This window comes from Brachyhypopomus gauderio, chromosome 10 (assembly GCF_052324685.1).
Source record: "Brachyhypopomus gauderio isolate BG-103 chromosome 10, BGAUD_0.2, whole genome shotgun sequence".
NCBI classification, from domain to species: domain Eukaryota; kingdom Metazoa; phylum Chordata; class Actinopteri; order Gymnotiformes; family Hypopomidae; genus Brachyhypopomus; species Brachyhypopomus gauderio.
In genome coordinates this window covers 1,771,528-1,797,532 of record NC_135220.1, presented here as the reverse complement: position 1 = coordinate 1,797,532, position 26,005 = coordinate 1,771,528, and the positions used below count along the sequence as shown (strand labels likewise).

The 26,005-nt window shown below is 46.8% G+C and overlaps 2 protein-coding genes across 7 annotated transcripts; both read right to left on the bottom strand.

The window, feature by feature from the left end:
* Positions 1-1,072: 1,072 nt before the first annotated feature.
* On the bottom strand, positions 1,073-18,615 carry atf7a (activating transcription factor 7a). 4 transcript variants are annotated; one of them, XM_077018573.1, is made up of 12 exons: positions 18,529-18,615; positions 13,248-13,319; positions 9,537-9,633; positions 8,950-9,089; positions 8,118-8,282; positions 7,784-7,941; positions 7,494-7,587; positions 7,272-7,391; positions 6,613-6,762; positions 6,191-6,379; positions 5,951-6,056; positions 1,073-2,826 (listed from the first exon to the last, which is right to left on the bottom strand). In XM_077018573.1, exons 2-12 carry the CDS (start codon positions 13,293-13,295, stop codon positions 2,603-2,605), a joined length of 1,491 nt encoding a protein of 496 aa, XP_076874688.1. In that variant the 5' UTR covers positions 13,296-13,319; positions 18,529-18,615; the 3' UTR covers positions 1,073-2,602. The 4 variants fall into 4 exon arrangements, with proteins under 4 accessions (XP_076874688.1, XP_076874689.1, XP_076874691.1 ...); XM_077018574.1 differs by lacking the exon at positions 13,248-13,319 and having other exon boundaries at positions 18,529-18,552; XM_077018576.1 differs by lacking the exon at positions 18,529-18,615 and having other exon boundaries at positions 8,959-9,089; positions 13,248-13,343.
* Positions 18,616-21,486: 2,871 nt separating this feature from the next.
* asb8 (ankyrin repeat and SOCS box containing 8) lies at positions 21,487-25,012 on the bottom strand. 3 transcript variants are annotated; one of them, XM_077018570.1, is made up of 4 exons: positions 24,782-25,012; positions 23,583-23,766; positions 23,390-23,494; positions 21,487-23,150 (listed from the first exon to the last, which is right to left on the bottom strand). In XM_077018570.1, exons 2-4 carry the CDS (start codon positions 23,709-23,711, stop codon positions 22,515-22,517), a joined length of 870 nt encoding a protein of 289 aa, XP_076874685.1. In that variant the 5' UTR covers positions 23,712-23,766; positions 24,782-25,012; the 3' UTR covers positions 21,487-22,514. The 3 variants fall into 3 exon arrangements, with proteins under 3 accessions (XP_076874685.1, XP_076874686.1, XP_076874687.1); XM_077018571.1 differs by lacking the exon at positions 24,782-25,012 and adding an exon at positions 24,420-24,738; XM_077018572.1 differs by lacking the exon at positions 24,782-25,012 and adding an exon at positions 24,444-24,738.
* Between the last annotated feature and the right edge of the window lie 993 nt (positions 25,013-26,005).

The following is a 26,005-nucleotide window of genomic DNA, read 5'->3' as shown; positions in this document are numbered from 1 at the left end:
GCATTTTCACTATTCTCCAAAAAAATGGAAAAAAGAGAAAACAAAGAACATTTACTAACAAGGCAAACAAATTAACCGAAGGTCTATGAATGCTCTATATTTCATTATATACAAAATAGGGTTAACAAAGCCTTTATTATGACATTTGCGTAGTTCTTGCTTAAAAAAAAAATCAAGAACTGATCTAGAAAAAAAAGTGCCAACAATAATCACAAAACTATTAAATTCACCAGTTCACATCCCTTCCTTGCCTCTTCTCATCTTAACATTTGACTGTCTGGTTGTACCGGCTGAGTACAGCGTCTGCATAGAACGCACCGCTGGGGTCACAGCTGGGACAGCACAGGACAAGAGAGCCAACCAACTGTCAGATTCAGCACGAGAGAGCCAATCAACTGTCAGATCTGTGTGAAGTGGACACCAGGCAGTGTTTAACCTCTGAGGGTTTACAAGAAAGAGTGAAGGTTTGAACAAAAAGTCACGTCATTGGGCAAACCAACGTCATTGGTTGTGTGCTGCATTCAGGACGCTACCCAGCAACTAAGACAAATATAAGGGGAACATTTTTTATATCAATTTTTAGTGCATTTAGATATACCCTTATATTTTGGACTGATACCTTATATTTTACTAGATTCTGTGAATAAAATACATGACAGGGAAATTCACGTCACATACAAAGTTAATTCATTTGTTTATATACTGTCCAATTTGAATCTGAGATGTGCAATAAAGGGTACTGGTTACGTTTCTCTGCCTGACAAAATATAAAAATGAACTGGTTGACATCCAGTCCCCCATAGCCTTATTGCTGTGATGTAGTAACATCGTATTAGCTCTAGATGGCAGTAAAGATCACACAACACAACCACAACATAAGCCTATTATGTGCTCGCCTAAGATTTTCAATGGCATTAGTTATCATTTAATAACTTGCGTCCCTTATTACAATTCTAAAGCTTTTAACGGTTCCTGATAAGATTCCTATTTTTGGCACATAGCCAATCAAGTTTTTGACCAGGAAGAACAACCATAAAGCTGCAATGTTAAAGAGTGATGTAAATCTGGCCAGGCTATATGAGGCACTCTTGTGAATATTAAGGCATAATATTTTTTTTTTTCCTAGTTAATTTCATACATCACTGCAGTGTGTGTATTCAAATTCACTTAAGGGTGTGCATGTGTATGAAAGAGAGTGAATACATGAACGTGTGTAGGTAAAGACAGACCATATAAACAGTGGTACAGAGCCGATTCCGTTGCCTTAAACGGTAAAACGGGGTATTGAGGGGAAACAAGTCCAGGCCTCGTCTGTTTGAGGAGAACAGCTAAACATGGCATTCAGTAAATTAGCCAGTGGTAGCTCAGAAAACAACAGCAAATAATTAAAAGAAAAAAAGAACCACAAAGCCCAGACTTAAAGCCTGGGTTCTTAAACAGCCCCACACCCTCACAGTATAGCTCGTGACTGAGGACTTCACAGGCAGGGGGCAAGGCCATACGTGGTGGTGGCACCATAAATTACACATGAAGTTACACAGGAATCCTAACAAGGAGATTTCAATTAACAGTGAAATATGACCATTAGCAATCTGCAATTTATGGTTTGAGGGTTGCCACACAAGGCTACGAGGAAAACCTAAGACATGATCAAACATATATAAGTTCTACAGCTCACACTGTAGCATGTGCCAAACAAAGACATCGCAAACACCACATATAAAATATCAACTATAGGAGGAAATAGAAACTTGCATGCCAACATTAGTGTATCAGTCCTTAGAATTACAAACTGCAATATTCTGATGTACATTCCTGTACAAACATACCACGCTCTCAAACATTCGGTATAGAAAACATACTACATGGAGGGGGTAGAAATGAGGTCAGATTTCAGTGAAACATTCTTCTGTTGGTCTCTCTAAAATTAAAACTGCTCTAAAATGATAGGGACCAAATTAAAGATCAGATCAAACATACATAAAATTTATTTTCTTTATCCTCTCATTAAAAAAAAGATATAAAAATTATTGCAAGGATATGGTGCCGAAAACTAGCCGTGGCCTCCGTGGTGTGAGAAAGATGTGCAGTGGAGTGGTGATGCAGTGTGGGTAAACGCTCCACCAGGTGCACAACGGCCACAGATGACTCCTGTATGCGTCTGGGTCAATCTGTATATGGTACACATGTGCATATATCTATGCAGAGGTTTGCATCGGGTCCTGTCCAAGCAGGACGGACACGACGGCAACCTTTCCGGAAGCGCTTTACAGTCCTACAGTTTAGTGAAGGTCGAGGAAGGTGCGGTTGGAAGGCAAGGTTGAGGAGGAGGATAATGATGAAGGTGGTGAAGCAAACTCGGTGAGTCGGGATGATGAGGATTGGAGTCCAGCCCCTGTAGTCTATGGCAGAGTGGACAGCAAGCTCTTGCTTTCCCCCAGAAGTCCCAGTCATTCAGCGGAGCTCCAAGCCGGAGCGCAATGGCGCAAGAGGGAGCCAGAGAGGAAGTGGAGGAGGGCGTGGCCTCGTCCATCGCTGCTCGCAATCGGCCGCCCCTCCTCCCTGCGGCGTGGGGCGTGTCCCGGACGATCTGCTGGGCTGGTCATCTGGCTGAAGGCTGTGTGGACATGGGGACATGTGAGGGCCCGCCCTGCTGACTGCCCAGACCCGCCAGCACAGACATGGCCACGGCCTCGGCGGCCGCCCTCGAACTCAGCCCGTTGGGCCCAGGTCCCATGGAGGACGGACTCGGGGCCAGTGAGCTATGCTGGATCACTGGAGCAGGGGAGCCCGTGGGCTCAGACACCTCCTTCATGGCCTCTCCTCCTGGAAGACACGATGGAAACAGCTCAGTGACGGGCAGACCTGTTACAAAGGTCTGAAGAGTTCAACATTCAGAAATCGTTCCGAATCCTCACTCAGAACAAGGTGATTAAAGCAAAGGGATCCATGTACTGAACCAACCATGTACTGAAGGCGGACATCGTTTTGAAAGTACCATTTTGATCGAATCGATATCATCCTACTTTCTTTTTGTTTCTACAAAAACTGTAGTCCACAGTATTCTAATTTCTTGAAATCATGTTTTCATGGGTTTTAAGAGCTGGAAACCCAAATTATGTAAAAATAAATTGTGGGTCCTGAATCTATAATCTATAAAAGTTTAACTTTTTGAACGGACTTATGGAAATTAATCAACTTTTCCATGATATTCAAATTTTTTGGAATGGGTCTGTATATCTTGAGGTTTATTATATACTGGTCAGATGAAGCTTATGAATATTACAGAATTTTAGCAATTCATTCATTCATTATCTAAACATATAAGCTAACTGAGGTTTTTTTTGTATTGTGGGCTGTACTGACTTTGGGGGATACTGAAGCATAAAGAAAGTAAAAGAACTGTTAAATAATCCCAATAATCCGATAACTGCCAGTCAGTAATCCGATCGATGTGTTTGCATGAACTTGGGTATATAGATAAAGGGGGAGCAGCAGGTTTACATGAGTCTGGCAATAATCATATTTGTACTTCGCAACCACCCAGTAAAATCACAAAGATGAGATGGCAACTACCTGCCATGGCTTTTTGTAAACATGGACCTACTTTACCAGCAAATATGGATCTGTGGTTTTAAAGGCCACTAAAGACTAATACTACACAATTCAAATTCTTAACTTTCTCAAGCAATTACAGCATTTCAAAGTCTCATCAAAAATTTAATAAATCAGAAATTTATTATATAGCCTTTATCTTTTTATTAATATGATTTCTAGGCCATACTCCAATCTAAGCTATCGGTGTATGCTGTTTATATGACCACTTAAAGAAAACAGATTACTGGACAAATCAGATTATGAGTGGATTATTAAGTGAATATAAACACTCCCACGATGCATGATTAAGAACTATTCAAACTTCTGAACAGGACCACTACTGCAGTAGTTTGTTTAATGGTGCTATTCTGATATTGCTACTCTAATTTATCACACATTAAAAATAATTGTACATAATGGTACACACATCTAATAAATTCGTATAATTATGAGCATACCTTTACAGCAATAACTCAAGTAATTTCTTTCTTTACGAGTTTGTTAGTCGATCTGTGCCTTGGCTCAGACTGGACTGTTCCAATACCACAAATCTTCCGTCTTCACTGTATATTCTGAGGTTTGCCGGTTTACAGGTGATCATTGTCATGTTGTATGTTACAATGTCACGGTAGAATCTTAGCCAAGCTTCTGCTGACGGGCGGCTTCATATCTTGATCGTTTCGTTATTAAAAACAGTTCACGATCAGCCGGATGACTGCCTGCCGGACAAGTCCTCCGTTCTCCTCCTGCGCGTTTGGCAGGTGGAGTCAAGTGTCTCGGTTGTTTGGTGATGCACCTAATATAATCTCACTGTTCCAAAGGAAATCTGTGATTTGTTCAGATGCAACCTCCCAGAAATAAGATGGGCTTATTTAAACTTACTGGGAAAATATGGCTTTTCTCTTCAGTTATTCTTCCATGAAAGTCATGTTCAGTCTTGCTCTGTTCATACTATCATAATTCTACCATTATAACCTAGACATTCATGTTGGGCTCGATGCAATTTCTCTTTGCAGTGTAAACCCTGACCTTGGGGTACATTGCAAGGGACAAGATATCTTCTTTAACTTCACCGCTGATGCCTTTTCTCATTTTCATGGTGTTATTGTAAAATGAAGTGCCACCAAAACACCACTGCCCCGTCAAGGGGAAACTGCCCCATCAAGGGGAAACTGCCCCGTCAAGGGGAAACTGCCCCGTCAAGGGGAAACTGCCCCGTCGAGGGATAAATCATTTGATCATTAAAGCGGCAAATTAACCGTTTAGATTGTGGGTTGCACAATTACCGATACCACTTTTCCACCAACAAAGTGTTGGTGTTTGTACCGGAGCTGGTGCAGATTCCAGCAAACTAGTGAACCTTTTAAGAACAGACCCACGTTCCCACCGGTGTGAGAACTCAACAATTACGTATGTGGATGTGGGCGTTCTGTCTTCCAGACACAGAATCTGGAAGACTTTGTAAAAACCACATGGCATAACACACTCTTCTTTAACATATTTAGCTTCTTTCTTTGACGGTATATCTACCTGTCCGGAATCGGTTGTCTCGGCAAGTAACCCACTGATGATTCACTGTCACTGTATTTGCTGTGGTTCTTGTGCTGTTGGTTGTAAATGGCGGCAAGGTGGGTAAAAACATTTCACAAGGTCACGCAAACACCCCACACTTCAGCCACTTGTGTCACAGGTTCATGTGGTTACAAGCCAGCAAGATTCCGATGCCACCTCTTCCGCAGGTAAGCAACGCGGCTGGATCAGGCCATCCACGCGACGTAGAAAAAAAAAAAATGTGATGAACCTGACCAGGCCATCTTCTCCCACTGCTCCATGATCCAGTTTGGACGATCACGTGACCTCCAGGCATTTTCAGCAGCGGACAGGGGTCAGCTTAGCTAGGCCGGCCCATTCCCAGCAAGTTACGATGCACTGTGACCGCACACCTTTCCATCATAGCCTGCATAAACTTTATGCTCCAGGGGCTCTTCAGTGGGATCAGCCCAGAGAAACAAGTGTCCGCTTCCCACAGTCATCGCACAGAACATCCCACAAGACCCGCCACAGTCGAGATGATCCGACCCAGTCGTCTAGCCATCACCGTTTGGCCCGTGTCCAAGTCACTCAGCTCCTTAAAAGTTTTACCAGCTTCCAGCTCATCAACTTCAAGAACTGACTGTTCACTTGCCGCTCAATATATCCCACCTTGACAGGTGCTATTGAAACGGGATGTTATTCACGTCACCCCGTGTTTTTATATATATCTCAGCCTGGCCATTCTGAATGTAACTGCATCCACCGGTACCACCGTGATGATTTACGATTTACAGATCTTCTTTCTCGTGGTGCGACTCACCCAAATAGGCAGCCTTCTTCTGTGAGGTGGTGACAGGGCAGTCTTTATGGGCGAGCAGCAGCTGTTTGAGATGAGCAACCTCGTTTCGTAAGAGAGACACTTCATTCTGAAACACACACACACCCACCCGACCACAGAGAGATAAGTGAATCGACAAGAGACACACATGATAACCAACCTGTGGCTCTAGGTGGCAGAAGTCTGGTCTCGAGGGGGTGGGGGGTGTGAGACTGTGCTCACCGTCAGCGAGACGTTCATGGAGGTCAGCTCCTCGGCCTTCTTCTCGAGAGAGTTGACCCACAGCTTCCGTTTCTGTCTGCAGCGGGAGGCGGCGGCCCGGTTGCGCTCCAGGAAGCGCTGTCTCCTCTCGTCCGGATCGTCATCCGCTGTGCGTCGCCGTCTGCCACCCGTGGGCTGAGCCGGAGACACCTGAACACAGCACGAGGCGCGATTATTCCCCCCCCCCCGAGGGAACCACGTGGTTCTGGTACAACAGGCCCGTGGGAGGGGAGGGCTCGGTAAAGCATGAGAACTACACTCTGTGTGTTTACGGTGACTCTGTTGCGGAGGGTTCTGGGTATGAGACAGCTTGCTGTTGGTGCTCTCAAGGGTTTGTGTGTGTGTGTGTGTGTGTGTGTGTGTGTGTGCGCGTGCGTGCAGACCTGTGGCTGTGCGGGGGACGGGGCGTCGGGCTGCTGCACCAGAAGCTGGCTCTGCTCCATTCTCTGTGGCACCATGGCGCTGGAGCCCATCGCCACGGCGACACAGCCCTGGGCCGCCGCGGTCTGCTGAGACAGCGCCGCCTTCAGCCGCTATGAGGGAACACCGTGCAGGACGGAACAAGCACAGGAAGGGCCGTTAGAACACCCACACAGAGACAGGAAAGCGCACGCGCACGCGCACACACACACACACACACACACACACACACACACACACACACACACACACACACACACACACACACACACACACACACACACACGGCCCTTCCTGCACTGACCGTATTCACTTCTGTGCACGGCTCTGCAGGCGCTACGCAGTAACCATCTGATTTGTTTGTAAATATTAGTGCTTATTTAAGGTCAGTTTACAGGAGGGAAAAAAAAATAAAAACATGTTCGAAATGTAGAAAGAAAGAGAAATGGGCTTCACGTTTTTTAAATTTGAGCATCAATGTCGTCAGTGCTGATGTGTTTGTTATGGAAAGTATCACCAACGAGCTCCTCTCATGGCTGGCTGAGGAATTTCAGAGTTTGTTTGCCTCTCTGGACCATTTCACCCAGAGTCTGGGGCTGATAAGAGTGCGTGCAACTCTCACCATCTTGGCTTCGGAGTGGGGGTTGTAACCGGACGGGGAGGAAGAGCCGCTACTGCTGCCCCCTAGTGGAGGACCTGGGATCCCTGGAATGTTGGGCACCATACACATGGGCCTGGCCAACTGGGAAACGAAACCATGGGGCAGAACACACGTGAGGCTCCAACATCAACAGGCTCCGTAGGGGCGACACGGAAGCACGAATCGATATGACGGGGTGCTCACCGATATCACGGAGGGCATCTGCACAGGGCCCGGTAGCACAGGGAGCGTCTGGCCATTGGGGAGCATCATCATGGGATACGGGCCCGTGGGTGACCTTTAGACAGGAAGGTCACAGACTTTTATTTCCTGACAAGTTTTAAAAACGCAGGGCGACGAACAAAAAGCCGCAGGTACAGTACAGTGAGGCTTCAGGACGTGCACATGGTACAGTGTACAGTACCACTCAATATACAGTATACTGTGCATAGTACAGAGGCAGCGGCCTGTGTGGAGGCGGGGCTTGGCCTTACCCGAGTGTGCGGCTGGAGGGCGGGGCTTGCGTGATGACTGAGGTGGGAGAAGGCATGGTGGGCTGAAGTGGGTCGTAGGTCATGTGCAGAGGGAGGGAACCTGGCCGTATGATGGTGGACATGGGGGCCGAACTCACTGGTGGCTTTGAGGGGGAATCCTTTGTGGGGAAGGGGCGGCTGGTTTCAACAATGTAGGGCTACACAATACATCACTAGCTAATCATTATCGCAGCACTGTCCTTGTAGGTTATTAATACCACAGCAGTCTGCAATATGCAACTACACCCTCTCAACAAATGCGCCTCACTGAAGAAAGAATGGGTCTGTGCTATACCTTTGCGTAGGCTGGTTCGTTGTTGCTGTCTGATTGGCTGGAAATGGAGTCTGGAGTAGCTGGAGGGGAGGAGTCCACATCCACAGGCTCCTCCTCCTTCACTCGCACCACATCCGAGGATGTTTGCAGACTCATGTCCAAAGCAGAAGAGCCAGGGGCTGGCAGCTACAATGGGGAGGGGGCAGCAGAAAGTACAGAGAGAGAGAGAGAGAGAGAGAGAGAGAGAGAGAGAGAGAGAGAGAGAGGGCGAGAGAGAGAGAGAGAGGGCAAGAGAGAGGGCGAGAGAGAGAGAGAGAGAGAGAGAGAGAGGGCAAGAGAGAGAGAGAGAGCAAGCGAGAGAGCGAGGAGAGAGAGAGAGAGAGAGAGAGAGAGAGAGAGAGAGAGAGAGAGAGAGGTGGGGCATGGGAGAGAGAGGTGGGGCAGGGGAGAGAGAGGTGGGGCAGGGGAGAGAGAGAAAAAGAAAGAGTGCACAAAGCAGAAGAGGAAAGAGGGAGGAAGAGGTGACAGTGTGAGACATGAGAGACCCATAAATTACACATTTTGGCTGCAAGCTCTGGGTCAGAGGAGCACAGGCACAATCACAGCCTACAGCAGCCCCACCACTCACGTCACCCACGCCACTCACGTCACCCACGTCACCCACGCCACTCACGTCACCCACGCCACTCACGTCACCCACACCACTCACGTCACCCACGTCACCCACACCACTCACGTCACTCACACCACTCACGTCACCCACGCCACTCACGTCACTCACACCACTCACGTCACCCACGTCACCCACGCCACCCACGCCACTCACGTCACCCACGTCACTCACGTCACTCACGTCACTCACGGGGTTCTTGGCTCTCCTGTCGTCGTCCTCCTGGGCCTTGCGGAACTCCTGCTCGAAGGGCATGGCCAGCTCGTTGAACAGGCCCACCTCCTCACAGTTCTTCAGGAAGCGAGTAGGAGTGGGCGTCTGGTCTGGAGAGCGGAGGGACGCCAGGTCACGCTGGTTAGGGAGCGGCAAGAACACCCCCCCCAACGGAAACGGCCATGCATGTTGCGCAATGGCACTTGGACAGGCGGGTTGTGCAATGATTAAATGACCAGACTGTTCGCTCATGTACACCACCCCAAAAATTCCTCCCCCGACACTGAATATTATTGAAACCAGAGTTTAGCGATAGGCCAGATAAACACAAGCTTTTGGTTTTCGCCATTTGTGCTTAGTTTCTTTATTAGCATAAAGACAGGTTTGTCCCTCACTCTTTAATAAAGGTCAATGTCTGATTTGACTCTATGAAATAATAACTCAGATGGACACTGAAACTACTTCAACATTCAGCTTCACGTGCATCTTAAATGAGTGTTGTATGTGCTCAGTGTAATCACAGAAACATATACCATCACAAATATCAAACCCTTTACCTGCTATGATGACCGAGTCGGTCCGGGCGGGTCCAAACTTCAGCGTCATCTCGTGCTTGTGCTTGTGGACGGCAAGGTGGTCCTCATTGGTGAACCTCTGCGTGGAACAGAACTCAGCAGATTAGGTGAGGGTGGGGGGGGGAATGCAGAGAAGGGGCAGGAATCTAAAAATCGATCGATCGACGGAGCAGAATTGGGAAGACGTGTCTAGGAAAACGGTCAGGTGATCCGGGAACTGCTCCTTCTGAGCGATCGGCTTTCACCGATGTCACGCCACGCAGAAGGTCTGCACCGCTGGAAAGGGAACACGTGTATTGTGCGTCAAGGCACACTACACAACAAAGAGGGCTGAATGTAAGGAGAACTCTCTGTTTCGCTCCCTCGGGCTCAGCTTACGGACCTGGGGCAGTGTGCATTTACTGGAAGTGAACCAGCGAACCTTCTTTAGGTTTTCCTTTAGAAGAGCGCCTCGACGATTACACGCCTCTTGCCCTTGCTTGGAGGCGCGCCACCGCGTGCGGTTCTAACGGTAACGGTTTTGTGGAGGTGCAGATAATGGAGCTCGGAGACGCGTGAGCCGCCGGTGGTGCCCTGCCGAAGCCCAACCACGTTCGCTACGTAAAGCTCTTGTGCACGCACAAGCGGGCCGACCGTATTAGCAGACAGCGCTGTATCGAATTTACATTCAAGGACGCCAAGGCCATCATTACCTGGCTGTATTACAGCCCCGTTTCAGAATGTTGACAGCTCGCAATCCAAGCCGGACAAATTCGAGCGTGGTTTCGCACATGAACGCTCAATTTTTCACTTGTCACTTTTAGAGTCCGGTGTGTTCCATCATCCTTGCGAACTATACCTACAGTATGGCTACTTCAGAACACTGGCCTTAGAGTAATTCAGACAGGTAGCTTACGATGTGTTTTTCTGCACGTGTTTTTTTGTGGAACTGCCCTAAAGCTGCAAGTCTAAATCCTATTCCGTTACCCCGCAGTCTCCAAACTACTAGCTTTGCACTTTTTCCACGATCTCCCGTTTCGTCTGCCACTTCAAATCATAAAGTTAAGCTACTGAATCAGGTGTACTGGCACAGGCTAAACGTTCAACCGTGAGCGTCCAAAATAAACAGTAGAGGGCCCGGCGTGCCTGAAGGTTTTACCCTCGATCAAGCACAAACTCACCCAACATCATTCGTTTAATCAATTATTCTCAAAAGTCCCCAAGCAATCGGTCAGGCGTGCACTTGATCGGCAAGGAAGGAATCCTGCACGACACCGGGTCCCTTTGCGGAAGTTAAGGTAGGGCGCCCCTCTGCTACCTGGGACGAGCGTGCAGAGCGCGGGTGGAGGGTAGCGGCGTGTGCAGCGAGAGCGTGAGCCGCAGGACGTGAGCCGCAGGACGGCGTGAGCTGCAGGACGGCGTGCTCTTCAGCGATGGCATCCAGCCCGAACACCTAGCACGTCTAGCTGAGCCTCCACCTGCCCGTTGCTCCCTCAAGCCCTTTCGCTCGCCTCCTCTCTGCGTGGGTTCTCACAGCGGTCGGTGACTCAGGAGAAGCTCTGGGGGGAGACTCGTCGGACTCTCGCCTCTACGAGCTTCAGACTATTTCTGGCGCCGTGTCACAGTTACAGTCCAGACGCGAGAGAACGAAGTGGAAACACAGTTGAGCGTCAGGGGGGTTATTTTTAGACATACCAGCATCACCGGTGCAACAACTGCGTGGTCGCAGCCCCTCCCCTGACATCAAGGTTACGGTGCAGGGAACCGCGTGTGCGTTACAGCAAAGGGCAGAGTGCAAAGTGTGAGTGACAGCGGCCAACACACAGCAGCGAGCGCTCGCACCGCCTTCCGTACCCAGCACACGCAGCCCGAATCAAGGAGCTGGCTAGTTTTCCAGGAAAGGGCACCATGACTTATGGAAAACAGAGCAAACGAGTTCATCTGGATGGTACAAATGGGGATAACGGGGTGGTACTCGGCTGGCATTACTGTCTGCATGTCGGCTAGGTTTGTACCGATGCGTCAGAAATAAACGAATACAGCCAGAGAGCGGGGCTAAAGCTGAGGAAGTTCTCGTGTGTGTTCTTACACCAGCAAACCATCAGTGCCAAACAAAGACTCCATAAAACGTCGGTCAGAATCAGTCATAACTGGAAACTCAGAGCGAACAGTTACACTGACTGAAGGAAGTGAAACCTTAGAGCTGATATTGGTAGTATCGGTCAGTTTTCCTTCCAGGGAGAACAGAATAATGGACAAGGTTAAAACAATATATGTTTCATTACTACCTACAAATCTGGCACAAAATCATTTGTGCGCTGTCTGAATGCCAACACACACAAGGGGATATAAATAGCAATAACGGGCAGCTAAGCATGAGGCATAAACACACAACAGCAAGTTTTACTAGAGAAGCGTACTACTTGGTAATAGCACCGGAAAAACACCATCATGCAGCTCTATCTGCACAAGTCGTGGTCAGGTTTGAACAACTAACATTTAACATGGAGGACGTAGGCCATGCCCACACAGTCCACTGTGAGAAGGCGTTTGTCTGGGGCATGCCTGAGCAAAACCATCTCACATCCCTGGGGACCAAGATGATGCAACACAAACCCAGGCCTGCTCCCAAAGAAAAGACCAGCAATCAGCTCCACCATCAGCTCTGCCCTCAGCTGATGCAGAGATGGTAGGCCACCTCTCACCCAACGTGGTAGACGTGTTAGTCAGTCTGACATGGCAGCTTAAAGCCATACACTTCATGCCATTAAAGCAGCAGCTGTGTAAACACCGCGACGGTACGGCCATGTTCAAGACGGCAATAGTTTGGGGCAACTTGGAACTTGGCTTCCGTGCTTCCGAGAAAGAAAAACCTTCTGACAACTGACATTAATTATTCATAGAAGCTCGTGTTGTTCCTATAAATTGGCATGCTTGCACTGACGGTTAACCAGACACAAACACAGACCCACACACACCCACACACACATACACAAACACAACACATCAACCCCACACCCCCGGTCTGGTGAGGAGTGTCAGGGGCAATTTAACTGCCCTCTCCCCTTTCAAAATATTATTCTCCACGTTCAAACATTCTAAACAAGACCCTGACATTACCTCTGTGGGTCTGTTCTCACCAAGCGCGAACCATCCTCTTAGCTGTTTCTGTTTTCATTCCTCTCACCCCTGTAGCCAGAACCTCTGTGAACTATTTTCTTCCTCAAACATCTTCCTCTTCCCTAGCACGTTGCTAAGTTTGTGCTCGTTTCCAATTAATGTACCGTGTCCGCACTCACATCGGTGCAATACCTAGCGGAGTTTCTAAGCGCAGCACGCAGCGTCGGTCATGCGAGCCCCACAGTTCGCCAGACACCCAGCAGCGACGGGAGAGGGGGATGGAAGTGGCGGCTGAAGCGGGACCAGCGTGTGCACGCGGGGCGGTACAGAAGCAGGGGAGACACGGCACATGTGGACGAGGCTGGGGAGAGGCACGACGGGGCAGTGGGGCAGGAGTGACACCCTGCAGGACGCAGGACACTGCCAGCAACGCTCCACACAAGAGCCAGGGGAGGACGCCCTGAAGACAAGACAAGTGACGACTACACACACACACATACACGCACACACACACACACACACGCACACACACAACGAAGAGACACAGACGCACTCCTGAAACTTAAGAGGGGTGGAGATGGAAAGGAGACTTACCTGCCCACAGCCAGGAGCATTGCAAACAAAAGGTTTGTCGTCCCCCATTTTTGCAAACAGCTTGCAATGAAACTGTGGAAGAGGAGAAGAGGAGGACATTGATGAGGATGTCGTAGCTGTCTCACAGAACCTCCAAAAGCTTCGGTTAGCACTCCAGTTGTCTCCAATAAAGCATGGATGGTTCTCTGGTTGTAGCCTTAGCCCGTCCAGGAAGGGTGTTTAAAAATATCACAAGCAGAGAAGACAACACACGCGCACGGACGCAGACGCACACACACACACACAGCAAGTACAAGTTTCCCTAGTGATACTTCCTTCACACTGGGGGCATCTGACTGGCCAATGAGGAACAGTTTACAGATGAGCTGGTAGCCAGGATTTGCACAAAGCAAGCCATCCCTCGCTCTGTGTGTCTGTGTCTGCATGAGCGTGTCTCTCTGCACCTCTCTAGTTTGGCCACACCTCTGTTTCTCATTGTGTCCCAACCTCCCTCTACGAATTCTGGATTTTACACGAGCACCACGTACTTTTGAGTTATCACAGTGAAGAATCACAGTTTAGCCACCAAAAAAACATGCTGTGTACCACCCAAAAAAGCGATGTTACACCTGGAGTCCTGAACGCCAAGCTAGTCGGAACAGCCAGCTTCTAATTTCAAGGTAGTAAGTAAAATCACGTACTAATCACTTGCTGTTTCTGTTCCTGAAAAACAGAGAAAGATCCCTTTTTATTTCGCCAGCCCGGGTTATAAAATGACATAGTCCTCCTTATCCACCGTCATTCCACACCTCCACAGGGTCTGTCCAGCTCTAAAGCTGCTCCCCAAACTCCTTAACCCCATTCAACAGTTCACATATCAACAACCCGCTCTCTCAGATGGTTCTGGGCCCGTCAAGAACTCGAGCCACAATCAATGATCAGAGGAGGCAGTGTTATGGCTCTGGTGGATGGAGAAACACAATTTGGTGCCAAAACAAGACTGAACAGACCGATCAGCCCATCAGTGATAAGTGAACTTGACAGGCAATGAGTGGGATGTAATGGGAGTAAGTGATACAATGTAAGCTGGACAGCATAATAATTCTAATCTTGGAGGGAGATTTGTGAAATGAGCCGGTCTGATCCAGGAGAATGACTTGCATGTGCACTCGCTGTCCATTCCCCCAATACCCCCCCCCCCCCCCCCCCCCCCCTTTGGTTGAGCAAGCAACATGAGCTGCACAACCACACTTTCCACTCAGACCCAACAGGTTTCCGGGCACTCTGACTGAGGCACTAAACAGACGCAAGCTCCCAGGACTACCCACAAAACTCACGCAGTCCATCCACAGAGCTGAGCACCGGCTACCCAGCGTCAGGAACTCCACCCAAAGCTCGCTGCAGTCACTCACCCCACCACACACTCCGCGAACACGAGCGGAGGTTGGGGATTTCAGAAAAATAACACCAGGCTCATCAAATTTAAAAAGAGGAGGAGGAGAAGCCGGAGAAGCATTAAAGTTTCGTCACAATCCAACCGTTCGGAAGACCACCTCACCAGTGTTGTGTAACTTCCCTCACAAATAAAGTATAGAACTCGTCTTCACTACAGCAACAAAGCACCTCTGCTCTAGGAGACGACGCACGCTCTCTCCAGTAACGCTGCCATACTCTCCCCCCTCTCCTCCGAGTCCTCAAGAGCCGAACGGCCGACTAAATAAAAATTCTCCATGTTCTCCAAAGCTTCAACGTCACCGAACACCACCCAAACTGCTGCCGCCGCTGCTCGTAATTCGGCACAGCCGGTGACATGTGCAGCTGGAGAGTGCCGTGCCGTTGGAAAGAAGCTTCCGCCGCGGACGCCAGGTTCTGTTTCCCATAAAGAAAACCCTGAACCTCGTTTGCCAATGAAAGGCTCTTCCCTCCCATCTGAGATCAAAGTGACGACGCGGCCCAGAGCGGTTCGATTCCTCACAGACCTCACAGCAAGCCAACGGCCCGGTGCCAGGGACTTCCAACCGAAGGCAATCCACGCAACCGCTTTGGACAGAGATGTGCGAAAAGTTAATTTACAAATGAGCAACACCACCTACTCGTTATACCCTAAGTGAAACAAGTTGCTCAAGAAGGCCTCACACCGGGGACAAACTCTGACAATACTCCCCACAGCGCAACCAATCAGGGCAGTGCAACAGATCTACTACCCTGGGGCTAGTCCACCACAACAGGGCCATTATTCACCCATTAATTTAAAAGCAAAAAAAGAAAGAAAAGCTTACTCTTGTCTAGGCAGTAGAGTAATGCGAGACAATTTGCAATTACGTAATTACTCTTCTGTCGGTTATATATTAAGGACTATAAGGCCCTGAAAATGACTAAAATGTTTCCTACAACTCCGAATGACTCAGCTGATCACCGACACATTGTTTTTTAACAGTCAAGAGTACTATTAGCTACTAAACATGACTGAAATTGGGAGAAATGAGTCTGCAGAGACTAGAACTCAATTTACATGTCAAAGAGGGGAGACAGGCACCTCGGCTGTGCGACTGATGTAAATCCAAACAGCTGTGTTTGTCCCCACCATTAACATGTTGACACCAGGAATCGATAAGGGCTGTTGAGCTAAGGGGCTTTTTTGTAGCTTCGACATTACTGCAGCCCACCAATCTGAGCAGCACAGACCTGGTGCCATCTCTGACCCGGTTCCACCGGGTCCGGCGTGGTGGCATCCTGCCGCTAGCTCGGATCTCTGCTCCTCGGCAGGTGGACGGCAATGCGGCCCTGCTGTACTGAGCCGTGGGAGTGTACTGTTTGATGCTGCCTGCTAGGGAACTGGCTAAACAAACGGTATTAATAGCTCCCACTGCAGCCAAGAATGAGGAATCTGGGTCTTGAGTTGCCAGAGGGCAGGGGAGACCCCACAAAATGTGAGACACAAAGTGGAGCTGGGCAGTATGCAGGCTAAAGCATGTGTGTGTGTGTGTGTGTGTTATGAATAGCTACAGCGAGCATTTGCTAGCAGGTAAAGCCTGAAAGCCGCAGACCGATCTGAACTTGCAGTCATCAAGACATCTAGTCTGAAAGGTACACACACTATGGCCACTACAGATTGATGTAACTTTAGTGAACCTAAGCTTTGGTAAGCTATGGAACAAATGAAACTCTATATGCATGTCTGCATAGCTACAGTGAGCCCACTGTTAAATCTGTGCCAAGGAAGCCAACAATGCAGCACGATGCATAACCCTAGGTCACATTCTCCTATGAATTCGGAAACAATCTGGTCCCAAACTATTTATAAAAAGGATCGTTTTCTTGAGTCATGGAGTAACTACAATGTTATACTACGAACCTAAAAAAAAAAGGATATGTAATCCTCAGCAAAGCGCGTACACGGACCTACATGAAGCGAGGCAATTTAAAGCACACTCAAACACTGGAAATACTAACAAATATAATATGCAAGTTATGATAGCATGATAATCAAGTCCGGCTTTAGATCATCGCATTGCGCAGCTGCCTGGAACACAGAAAAAAACCTCCCTTGTGAACAGAGAGCGTCAGTCAACACAAGTGTACGTGTGAAAAACAACAAACTGCTCCAAAAACATCCTTCCCCGAACTGACAGTAGTGTGGCCCTTCAGTCCAACAGCCCTGCTCCACGGTTACAGTTAGACGTCTCAGCTCATCAATACAATTACAGTATCAGCTGCAAAACTTGCTTACGAAGTCACCTGCGAGTATATTTCCCACCCTTAAGAAAATGTAATGTCCATAAAATAAATATTTTGCCTAAAAAAAGAGCACAGAAAGTACTATTGGCAAGTCACGGTGCGCCTCAATTCCTCTTAAGAATTATTCTGGCATGTAGTTTAAATGGAGGTGACAGACAAGGACATACGTGGGAGGTTCACGTAGCAAGAGGCGATTTACTTGCTTTTAAACTATTATCATTTCTAGTTCAGTTAAAAAAAACGTCGTACTAATTTAAGTGCCAAAACCTCAAAGAGCTATAGTTACACGGGCTAAATGATATTTTTGCACATAAAACATACGTTCTCCGCTATCGTCCACAAACACGCTCCATCTCAACACTGCGCTTCGGTCCATTTGCAGAATAAATTAATACTAGTCAACAGCGTAAACTGATAAAACTCATGTACAACTTGTGAAATAGGGGAATGTTATTCAAATGTTTTTGCCCGGGTTATAAAACCAGTCGTGTCGTGTTATTAGGTGCGATTAAAAGCTCCTAACACGAGTTTAGTGCGCTCGTAGTGGCTCAGCCAGGTCGACGTGAGCTCCAGCCTGCCTGTTCCCGCATGTGGCCGCCCCGTCTCGGCCGGACAGGCTGAAATCAAAGACATGCTGTCGGGGGGGGGGTTAACACTCCCCAGGTTTGACGGTGGGGTATAGGGCGTCCCACTGGAGGAATAAATGTCCCCGCTACGGGGATTTCCAGGTATCACGACCCGTTTGTGCTCCTTCAGCGGCGGGGAGAAGTGTGCAGGAGGGCTCGGGGGCACAGCGAGAAACTTGTGCGATGGCACAACGGGTCTCTCCCCGACCTGCCAGCTCACTTTAACTCATTAAAAAGTTGAGCTTTGCCGCCTACTTTCATTTCACACGTCGGATAAAATAAAACAAAAATAAAAAGACTACATATAATGCCAACTATTACAAACAAATGTTTTTTTTGCCAACCAACCTCGCTTGTCAGCAACGCTAATTTGCTTAGCGAGCTAGCTAGTTAGCAGACAGTATAGCCAGCGTCTATGCTAAGCTACATGCATAGCATATCCCGCACAAAGTCAGTGTAAAACCCGCCCCACAGAACCCTAAACTAGCCCAAAGCCCAAAGTTGTCGCCGGTGGGGGGGGGGAGGTTGGCGAGCGTGTAAAATGGAGACAAATTAAGTATTATATCGCGATCGATTCTTAGTGTTGACCTGTAACTCCCGCGGTGGCCCAACTCAAAAGTAGCCCAAAAAAACCGCACACCGCGACCCCAGAATTTTTACCCGCGGCTGGATTTTCAAACAAGCCCAATTTGGCGTGAAAACCGCGAACCTGGCAACTCTGGTAGCTGGGCGGACTGCGCGTAGACTTCAGTCGTATCTGGCTAACTGGTTAGCCAGCTAACTGGCTACAAGTTGACAGCACAACAGACGTCTCACAAAAAGTACTTTTAATCATTCAGAAACTTCTTTTATATAGCCAGATAACATATTTACGTCGGTTTTACTTGGTTAAATGCCGACTGGAAGGTCTGACAGCGATATAATGTTTACAAACTCACCTCGGCGCCCCGCTATCCACTCTACCCTCTTCTCCCGTGGAATCTGACACTCCCCTCCCCGCTCGAAGCATCGCGAGATGAAACGCGATGTTGCGCAATCCTCCCCCCGGTTTGGACCGACTGTTGGAGCGCAACGTCTCGGGTTTAATTACAGTAGCAGGTGAATCCAACAGTTTCATACACGTTGTTTTCCGATTGTGCTCTCGGTTTCCAATATGCCTGTCAGCAATGCACATAAACGACTCTTGTCTTAGTTTGACAAGTGACCAGGGGTTGGAATGACTGCTATTATCTTTATTTTAGAAGAGTGTTTATATGGATGTGTAAAACAGTATTTGAACAGTTTAGCCGGTGTTAATTTGTCACGGAAATGCAGGTGCCAGCTGGCTATATTTGCCATGCCGTCTGACAAGATGATGATCCAATTCACTGTCAAGTCTACAATCTCTGTGAGACTGAAAAATCTTACACTATATCTCAGATACATGCTTCAAATGTGCTGTTGCTATAAAAGCTCTATGTGAATCATTAAAACATACAGTCTCACAAATTATGACTAAAATCTATGTAGATATTGGATATTGGTGTGTTTAAGATAATTGTGTTCACATCATATGGATCAAAAGAACTGTAGACCAAACCTTAATTTCCCTGATCATTTTGTCCTTTATATTCCAGTTTCTAGAGAGAGAGCAAAGCTGAACAGTAAAAATCTGTTGTCAATCAGCAATTCACAACACTGGTAAATTCTTTTGGACTGTACTGTATTGTTCAAAAAATAAATAGTATAATAATAATAATAATAATAATAATAATAATATATATTTTAAATTAGTATAATAGTTTATTATATATTAGTACAATATAGTATAATATTAGTATAATAGTATATTTAAAAATTTGAATAACAATGAACATATTTTCAAAAAGACTTCACCATTAGTATCACATGTGACTACCTTTCTAAGAATAGCTCACTGAATTTTTTTTTTTCAAATTGTAATTATACACAGGATATCAAATATCCTGTGCAAAACACCAAGAGCTTTACATAGATTCTTAAGCATAACCAATTTCCTCCTTCTCATCAAGAGCCGGCCTCAGGTTTCAAATCATCCTGGTCTCAAACTAGTGCCCCTTTACTTCATCTAGTGATGGGGATGCTCAGTGAGGCTTGATTCTCTAGGCCTCTCTGTTGTGTTTGATGGTGAACTGCAAGCTTTTCTTGTCAGTCGTATCTGGCCTAGGAATCATTGACTAGTCATGAAAATGAAATCAATTTTTAATCTCCTTTTTTTAGTCAACCTTTTTAATCTCCTCCAGTGGATCTTCCTACTATTCCTATACCAATGAGACCCAACTAATCCTGTCCTTCTCACCTACTGACACTCAGGAGTTTAGTTGCATCTCTGCATGTTTGACCAATATCTCGTCATGGATGGCAGCCCAACACCTGATGTTCAGTCCCAGCAGACAACGGAGCTGCCACATGTCCCTGGAACAAACGTTCCTCGCAGCCTCCATCCCATCTCTACTGAGACCTCCTTCATCACTCAGTCCAGGAACGCAAGAAAGCGCGTTGTGTGAGAAGCTGTGAATGAACAGCTGTAAATTCTCGGTTCATGTCACAAACATTCATGGTCAATGCAGGTTTCTGCTTTTTCCCTGCAAAGGATCATTCAATCTCTGGTCCTCAGCAGGCATAACTACTGCAACTAACTCCTATGTATGCCATCATGTCCCTCCAAATGATACAGAATGCTGCAGCAAGACTGGTCTTCAACACTCCTCTATACGTTTTCCCATATTACTGTGTTGACATGAGATTTAAAACCAATTTACAATGGCAATTTACAATGCCAAAAATGGACCCGTGATCTCCACTGGACGGCAGTGGTCCATACCTGATCTGTACTCTAAGCCCTTCAAGCACAGCCATCCTTCAAGACTCATGGAAGACAAGCATGAAGCAGTCTCCACTCTGATGAATTTTGGAGTCCTTCTCAGTCCCTTCTTGTCGAAAGAACTTAAATTTAACCTAGTTAACTTAACGAACTACACCACAGAGCGCCTTCCATAAACCTCCTTTATAATTACCACACTGTTTTGTCAGTTCTGTTTATGGCTTTATAAGCTTCAATTATTCGATATGTGCATATTTGTTATACTAAACTCAACAGGACACTTCTCAAATGTTTTGTAGCGAGAATAGTTGCGATCTGCCCCATGTTCTTTTATCTGTTAAAAGAGATCAGTCTTAAATGTTTGATTTGTGTGCTGAAGCAAGAGAATACATTTATTTGATGTTGTGTCAGCAAAATGCATGTTTGGAGAATGAAGGAAGTAAATGGAGAAACGGCCTTTATTCAGTCTTGGTGTTGTTTCCTTCCTGTGTTGTTACTGTTGTCTTTAAAAGCACGTCCTGTACTTGTTAAAAAGGCTAAAATAGACTAAGCCAACAAGCACAAACCATACCTTACTGAACAAAGCTTTCTAAATGTTGGAGATTGTTTGGAGGTTGTATTTTGTACACCGACAAATTCATGAGTGAAAAAATGTGTAAGAGAGCAATCAAATCCAAAGAGCCCTCTAGCACCCACGATCAATATTCACTCATTAAGAGCCAACGTCACTCTGCACTTTTACCTACTCAACTGTTATTGTAAAAAGACATTGATGCTACTCTGATAATTGTAAAACTACTTTTTACCCCAATGTTTTCCCTAATTCTTGCCTTAACTCACTTGGAATATAATCGGATTTCAGATAAAGATTTAGGTGAAAGAGCACATATGAATGACAAATAAAACATTAAGTGTTGAATTGCTTTAGGCCTCTTTGTGAGCAATGGCCATGATATAAAAAGGGCAGTGAATCTCTTCTGGATAACCCTGGCAGGCATTACGCACATTGATGTTGTGTCCACTGTATCATTTTAAAAGTAATGAGTTCAGAGCCCAAACAATAAAATTTATTTTTGGAGTGGCACCTCCTGCTGGCACAGAGCTGAACTGAAACCATGCCTTAAACGCCAGATGTGACCTTTCGTGTGAGGTAAGCATTCAATGAGTGATGCAGCAAACCTTTTACTTCTTGTATTGGGGGAAAATTGCAGTTACTGGCCGGTTGCACACAATGCTTTGATTTGAACTATATGCATTACAGGTAATAATTTCCCCTGTACAAGCAAAATGCACGGTGCTAATAGTCTCACTTTTTCTCACATGAAGCTGCACACATGCTCAAAAAAATTCTCATCTTGGGATATCCTAGTCAGAAGTGGAATGATCATGCTTTGTTAAACTACTGATTGATCGTTACATCATCATACCCAACATTTGAGAAACCACAACCTCTTAAAAGAAAATGAATGCAACTGAAAATGCCAAAAAGTTGAGTTCTCATATCCAAGAAATGTCACAATTCTTTATGCCCAGCACCAAATAAAAACACATATTACAATCTCAAAAGTTTAAATGGTTTAACATAAAAACAATTGCTCGATCATTCTGATTTAAAAATCTGTAATTGTCCTATGCATTTCTCAGTCTATTCGACCCTGAAAAATTGTCAGGCTTTTTTCTTTTTTTGGGAACATGCAAGCTCTTAGGTGCAACACATTTACATGGACACACTGCACTTTGACAGGTGTGACTCAAGTGCTATTAACATCTGAAAGCCAATGGCCAAAAAAAAACCAAACAAACATTAAGTTCTCCAATAATTAGACTTTTGTAAGGGGTGGAAAGATAATTTTATAAACAGTTCCAAGAAAGCTAAGGTCAACTTTACAATATATTAAGAATTATTCCAAACTGTGTATATACACATCTCTTTTTCTGTTCTTTGCCATGAAAGAATTTAGAATTCGTTTGGCCGTACTCCGAATGAGTTTATGACTTTAGATAAATACTCACACACTCTACTCCCTTTGTGTCTTTCAAAACTACGTAGTGTGTGTTCTGTCTCTCATATCTAGCGAGCCCTCAGTCTCTGAGGAGCACATACTCTTTGACAGACTCTGGGAGCGGGAGCTGTTTCACGGCGCTGGGGAGGTACTGCACCCCGAGGCCGTCGCGTATGGCACAGCGTGCCAGGGCTCGCAGCACGGGCGGCTGGGCCACCATGCTACTGAGGCGGGCCAGCAGCTGGGGATCTTTACTCAGCTCACGCGGCAGAGACCCATCAGCCCTGCGGATGTCAAACTTGCCGGCCGCCCGGGACAAGAGGTCCAGGCACTCCTCTTCCTGCTCCGTGCCCAGCCCCCGGGCCAGCAGGGCCACAAGCCGCGATATGGGCGTTTGGCCTTTGAGGTTGGTGACGTGGACCTGAGCACCGTAGTCCAGCAGCACGCGCACACTCTCCAGGTTGCCCTTCATAGCGGCCCAGCTGAGCGGCGTGTCGTTGTTGTAGTCGCGGGCGTTGGGGCAGGCGCCGCTCTCCAGCAGGGCCCGCACGCACTCCGGGTTGTCCTTGAAGGCCGCCCAGTGCAGGGGCGTGTCCTTGTTGCCATCCAGGGCGTTGGGCTGAGCGCCGTACTCTAGTAGCAGCTCCACGCAGGCCTCGTCCTTCTCCGCCGCGTAGTGCAGCGCCGTGCGGTTGTAGCCGTCCAAGGCATTAACCTGCACACCAAGGACAGTGCTAAGTATGAATCAGTATTGCTCATTAGACATTACGAGTAGATGCCTGTGAAACCTGGATTTTTTTTTTTTTGTCAAAAGTTGTCAGCAGCTGCAAGTGATGTCTGGGATTCCCCAGGTGAACCTTAAGAACACTACAAAACCTTTCGAGGATTTCATTTCCAGTGAAGCATCGTCAACTCCAGTCTTACCAAGTGTTGTGGTTCATTTTTGTGTCATACCTCTGCGCCTTTCTCCAGCAAAAGCTCCACACAGTCCGCGTCGGCCACCATGCATGCACAATGCAGAGGCTTCAGGGTGCCATGCATCCTGTTCACGTCTGCTCCCTGCGAAAAGGAGCACGATCAACCACCTCAACGCGCCGAGACGGTGTCAAAGGTGAAGTACGTAAGTGGATGTCACTATAAACCTTACCCTGCGTATAAGGTCCTCCACGTTGTCGTGTGGAAATGAACGAATGGCTGCGATCGTTCGAATGAGCCTTTCCGAAAGAGAGTATTTACTCTGAATACTCTGCATGATGTACCACATAGTCGAGCTCATGTGGAACAAAATGACATCGCACCCGGGCCGGGTGACGCCGCACGCCAGTGGGAAGCTACAATACAAAAGATCGCATACATAGATGCATTAGAAGCCCACCCTTTAAACACGAAAACACAATATACAAATTATGAACGGACAGCTGGCTACACGTGGGCTCATGTAGAAGAGCCTTGGGTAACCACACCTAGACGGCCCCGTCCGCAGGCGTGTTCAGTGTTTACAGTCGCCGGTGACTAATGTAAACAGAGCGCTGCATCAGCGCAAGAATCGTAGGTTAGCCAGCGAGGCTATTAGCCACGCACACGACAATTCTGCAAAAAAAATGGCAACCGTTGGTATACGTGGAAAACCCCCGATTCAGCAAATATCTCTCAAAACGAGCAAACACGGGAGTTGTGTACAGATAATTAAACTGATTAAATGATCCTGTACTCTTCAGAAACTAGCCAGCCATCTTCCAGCTAGCACCAGAGTCTGCTCTTCTGAGAACAAGACCGAGATCAGCTCTAACCAAACCCAACTGTCTAAAAACGGGTCAAAATGTGCACTCGTTTCCTCAATAACCTTCCGTTCTAAGCTGATATTGTGTCAGATACAGTAGCCAGCGAGCTAAAGGGGTCTGGGACTACTTCAAGTCCCAACTCGGGAGCGCGGAAGGTCGCCCTGTTCTAGCTTTAGCACCCTGTAGCTAGCGCTCCGAGTTACCTCCTCAGACACCGAAGATCGTACCAAGTCTCTCTAATGTACACCCAGCACACGGACGGCACGGCAGCGGCACGTATTTCGACGTCCTCGCCCAACTAAAACGCACACTGTCGTCGTCGTCGTCTTGAGGATTTGCGGTCCGCTAAGCCATCTCTCCTCCCTTAGCTAGCTAGCTGTGGCTAAGCTAACTGCGCGCGGACCGTGGAGCCGTCAACGCTGCTGCGCGAGCGACGTACCCGCAGCACCAGTGCTAGGATGACGGGCAGCTAGACGGTTTCTGATCGCGCTAAATAAAGACACCCAAATGCATTTCTAGATAGCCGTTTGTGAGGGAAATGTCTGGGGAGGGAAAAAAATGATACCTTCGAAATCCGGTGGCTTAAAGTTACAAGTTTGACCATCAATCCGTCCAAACACCCTCCGCCTACTGTGCAAAAGACGGCGACGTGTACGTCACCGAGGGTAACCGAGCTTAACGCACAACAGGCATCCACCCCAAATACCATCAACTTTTTTTTAATCGTCACAATCAATGTATTTAAAAAAAAGCAAATAGCTTTAAATATCGTTTTGGTTTAGGTCATTGTTTACATGCCAAGCAGCGCACTCTCCTAAAATCATACGCTACTTTAAATGCCATGGTGTGAACTGCTATTAAGGGCGTGACCTGCTCCCTCGTGCATGCGCATCGCTCTAGTTTAGGTCGTAACTGCATTGTAATACATTCAGAATATTCACTTACAAGAAAGCAAAACAGTGGAAATAAAGGAGTCAAAACTCTTAGGCCAAAACAAAATAATTTATTTTCTTTTTGTGACATTTTATGCAGACAGCTAGAATTTAGTGTCTCCAACACTTTCAAATCCATTGTAATAATTTTTCCCTTTGCCACACCACCCCAAAATCATTTAGCAGTAATACCCTAAACACCAAGAATGCTATTCCTGTAGATTTTCGCAAGCCTGTCAACATCAAGATCTTATGCTTCTAATATGATTTCACATTACATAACAGTAATTTTTAAAACAAGTTAGTGCATTTTGTTTTATTACACTAAAGCACTAGCTGCTCAAATTCATTAATGAAAACAAGATAAACAAAAGCCCCAGTGATTTATTTATTGACTGCATTACTAAGCGTTTAGTAAGTGCATCAAGTATGTTCTCTGCTGAAATTTCAAAAATATACAAATATTAAATCTATGATTCTCTCCCAATGTCATTTTGTACATGGTCAGGAACCCAACTCGACATGGATTGGGATACAGGGCAGTAGGATGGAATAATAATAATAAAAAAAATCATAAAAGCAATACTTACAATGAATTAAACGTCAACACTGCTTCTTCCTCCGATTACACTTCATGACAGCACCAGTTCACCTTCACAAAACGTTCTTCGTTCCAGCAGCAGAGTTCTTGCTTCCAAAAAAAAAAAAAAAAAAAAAAAGTGCCTTTGCCCAAAAAACGAACATGTAGGACAGCACTTTGTCCACGCCGAGGAGGACGTTTCCCAGCGAGGAGGACGTTTCCCAGCGAGGAGGACGTTTCCCAGCGAGGCGGACGTTTCCCAGCGAGGCGGACGTTT

Bases quoted from the DNA above. Each gene is read 5' to 3' on its own strand.
- asb8 (XM_077018570.1), bottom strand. From the start codon at position 23,711: ATGAGCTCGACTATGTGGTACATCATGCAGAGTATTCAGAGTAAATAC. The intron at 23,495-23,582 runs GTAAGGTTTATA...TCCTTTTCGCAG, and splicing joins TGGAGGACCTTATACGCAGG to GGAGCAGACGTGAACAGGAT. The intron at 23,151-23,389 runs GTATGACACAAA...CTTGGTGTGCAG, and splicing joins TGCTGGAGAAAGGCGCAGAG to GTTAATGCCTTGGACGGCTA.
- atf7a (XM_077018573.1), bottom strand. From the start codon at position 13,295: ATGGGGGACGACAAACCTTTTGTTTGCAATGCTCCTGGCTGTGGGCAG. The intron at 8,283-8,949 runs GTGAGTGACGTG...TCCCCATTGTAG, and splicing joins CCAAGAACCCCGTGAGTGAC to CTGCCAGCCCCTGGCTCTTC. The intron at 6,380-6,612 runs GTCTGCACGCAC...TGCTGTGTTCAG, and splicing joins CGTCCCCCGCACAGCCACAG to GTGTCTCCGGCTCAGCCCAC.